General features: G+C 39.9%; 1 protein-coding gene across 1 annotated transcript in view; it reads left to right on the top strand.

Annotated features, from left to right (window-relative positions):
- The window catches only part of sacm1la (SAC1 like phosphatidylinositide phosphatase a), a 96,062-nt gene that overhangs the window by 36,039 nt on the left and 56,352 nt on the right, over positions 1 to 3,671 (top strand). The window contains exon 5 of the mRNA XM_050033981.1: positions 2,523 to 2,672. Coding sequence (XP_049889938.1) covers positions 2,523 to 2,672 — 150 coding nt within the window. The remainder of the gene's footprint in view (positions 1 to 2,522; positions 2,673 to 3,671) is intronic.

Raw genomic sequence — 3,671 nt, 5'->3', positions numbered from 1 at the left:
AAAATTTAATAAGAATTTTTCATTCATTCAGATCTGGGATGTGTTATTTTAGTGTTCCCTTTATTTTTTTGAGCAGTGTATATTTGTTTCATTCAAAAATTGTGTAAAAAGAGTTACCTGCTGTGGTGGTATGTTTTAATAAGGTTACCAATAAGTAAAAGATATTTAATAGTTGTCTATTTTTTTCATTACTGTACCGAAAAAAAAACGAACCGTGACTTGTGTACCGAGGTACGTACCGAACCGAGATTTTTGTGTACCGTTACAACCCTACTCTTAATCCAGACCCTTTTATAACATATATCACATACACATATACTCACAAGGAATTGGCTTTCAACATGACTACTCTTTAAGAGGAAACTCAAAGTTCCCGCTACTTTTCTTTTTCCATTGTCTGACTGACCACATGGTCAGGCAGACCTCTGCCTGACCTCCGAGGTCGTTTTTGATTCCGTCATCTTTGATCAGGCCAAGCCATTTGTAGTTTTCTGTCGTCAGCCATGTTGTTTTTATACAAACCCATGTTTACAGAGACTAGTTAGAATTTATTTGTTTTGTTTTGCTTTGCTTTATTTGTAAATAAATGTTTTTGGAATCATGCCTGTTTATTTAATATTGCACAAGAGTGGATGAATTGTGAACTACTGTGTCAAGAACTTCCAAATCCTTCAACCTTTACTATTAATATGGTAATTTTAGTAATTTATTCAGAGTTCCAAATTGATAGCTCATTGTATTTTATGAGATGCCATTAATGCTGTTTATTGAGTCATTGTTTTGATTGTTTGCAGTTAGGTCATTGGTTGGTCATTGGTCATTAGGTCGTGTTTAGTTTGCTGATGCTTTTCACAGACTCACAGATAGAACTAAACATCCTCTGCACTAATCCAGATCCTCTGCAACACATATCACATTCACATAGACTCACTTACAAATTGGCTTTCGACCTAGCTACACCCAGAGAGGAAGCTCAAAGTTCCCGCTTCTTTTCCTGTCTTTGTCCTGACCACACAGTCAGACAAACCCTCCCCCAGTCTGAAGCCAGCTTTGATCCAGCCATCTTGTAGTTCTCAGTTGTCAGCCATTTCTCTCTCTCTCTCTCTCTCTCTCTCTCTCTCTCTCTCTCTCTCTCTCTCTCTCACATATACACACACACACACACACACACACACACANTAGTCAACCTTTGCTATGTCAAGAACTCAGAAATCCTTCAAGCTTAACTATTAATGTGGTTGTGGTTTTTAATGCAGTTATTAATCAAAATTCCATATTGATAGTTTAGTGAACTTTTTGAGACTAATATCACTAATTGGCTATCATTTTTCCCTTTTTGGGAATGGTGCCCCACGAGGTGATTTAATGTCAATTAAGTCATATTATTCAACATTATTAATGATTATTAATTATTTCTGATAGCCATGTTTATACTTCAATTGGAGATATATTACGAGGTTAGGCCCTTGGTGAGGCTTAGTCCCAACAAATGGCGCCGCCGTGTAAAACATTGTATTGTTATAGATTTCCAACAAATAGTATCCCCGCTTTATATAATACCAGTAGATTCCCTACAACTGTATACATGCAGGAGGAATTCGACTCTCAGTCGCATCATCAGTGTTAGTCCGACTTTGAGAAATTCGATTTAGTATGATTTCAGTAGTACTAGCATGTTTACATGTATTTTAAAAGTCCAAAGGGTTTTAGTGAGACTAACACAATAAATCAATTTTCTCTAACGTCATATTAACGTACTGTATGTGTTAGCCCTCTGATAGTCTGGCAACCTGTCTAGAGTGTACCTTACCTCTCACTCAGTGTCAGCTGGGATAGGCTTCAGCCCCACTGCGACCCCTAACAGGATAAGTAGTTATGGAAAATGAATGAATGAGTGAATGAAAAAGATTTAGTGTCAGTGTAAATTAAAAAGAAAATTTGGTTCTCATTCTCAACATCTTTTCATTGCCTCACAACTGAAGTATAGTGACTTTGATGCTGAGAAAATGCACTAAAAAAAAAAACAAAGAAAAAGTGAATATGAAATTTACATGCACAAAGTTTTGCATTTTTACATTGGAATTTGGGTTCAGAGCTCTTGTGCAACAGCTTTTATGCTTGTTGGTCATTAGACACCTCACATCACAACATCTAACATTCATGATTTTACAACCTCATGACTTTTTGGAACAGCACCCTCAGGACACTACAGTTTTAGCTTTGGTAGTGGTAAGGCTTCAACAGCAGCTACTGTGCGAGTCCAACTCTTTTGACTTTTACCAGTAAGTAATGGGTATCATGTTACCTTGTAAAGATGGACCATGCAGTGAGGCAAACAGATCTGAATGTGGTTAAAAAAAGAGAGCTGGTATCAGATTGGTACTTGATAGGGAGGGGAAAAGTTGGATCGGTGCACACATACAGTACCAGTAAAACATGAGTATCCAGTTCCCTGCGCCCTGTAAATTGCATGGTCATGAGTTTTCCTCGAAAACTAAAGCATGTTTTCTTTCCTCCTTTAGTCTCAAGAGAACAAGACTTTCCTGTCCATGATTAACAATGTGCTGACCACAGATGGCTTCTACTTCTGCACTGACTATGACCTGACACACAGTCTGCAGCGGCTGGCCAACACCAGCCCAGACTTCCAAGAGATGAGTCTGCTGGAGAGGGTGAGACATCCAATAACTTGCCTTACAAAAGTCCAAACTTCCACACTCCAGTGTTGTAGGTGAGAAATGCCAAAATAGATCCTGAAACAGTTGTGCTCAGTCATTTCTGCATCACTACTGTGTTTGTGTCATGTATTCATGTCCTTGTGCACATTCTGGTAGAGCACAACATATCAACAGCATATCATTTTTTGCTCTACAGGGCAACTCAAAAACTCTAGGTTGTCAGGGGTGTCATAAGTCAGGGATACAGTAGTGTTCCATTATTTTTCTTATTGTGAGCAAATCTCATAATGCAGATCTAAACCAAGTAACAATTGATCCTGTTATGATAGCTTTATTGGTATTTTAATGAATGTTTTGTAGATGTGGTTGTGGTTTAGGCAGGTGGTAGAAGGCAGGGTCAGCATTGATTTCACACTTGGGGGTTGGTGGCATTGACTCATTAGCCTCTGTCAGTGGCACCCTTTGAGAGAGCTGTGGAGGCCTTTGAGCTGGAACGGGTACGCCATGAGGAAGAAGCTGGAGGCAAGACACACTGAAGGCAAAAAGAGACATAGGGCCCTATTTAGATGGTCTAAAACGCAAAGCGCCAGGCGTGCGGCGCATGGGCGTGTCCCAGTCACTTGCTAGTTAGACAGCGCGTTTTCAGACTGTGCGCCATGGCGGAGAGTCTAAAAGGGTTGGACTTACTCTGTGAATTAGTCATGGTTGTGTTTTGGGCGTATCATTCAATAAGCCAATCAGAGTGTCACCTCTCATTCCCTTTAAAAGAGGCGCGATTGGAGTGCACGGCGGAGAGCTAGTTAGATGGTGGACCTACCAACTGGAAAGAGTGAGCGTTTTACAGCTGAGGAGACGATAAATGTATCTCTATATCGACTGTCCCGTCACATCTGATGTCAGATCAAAGGGGATTGGCACCGTTTGGCACGTTTGGCACGCGTAATGGAAACCCAACCTGATTTGATTAACATAGCTGCAAACTAATAAGTTCAC

The sequence above is a fragment of the Epinephelus moara genome, chromosome 22 (genome assembly GCF_006386435.1).
Source record: "Epinephelus moara isolate mb chromosome 22, YSFRI_EMoa_1.0, whole genome shotgun sequence".
Lineage (NCBI taxonomy): Eukaryota > Metazoa > Chordata > Actinopteri > Perciformes > Serranidae > Epinephelus > Epinephelus moara.
Note: the sequence above shows the minus strand (reverse complement) of the source record. Positions and strands in the feature narration are given on the sequence as shown.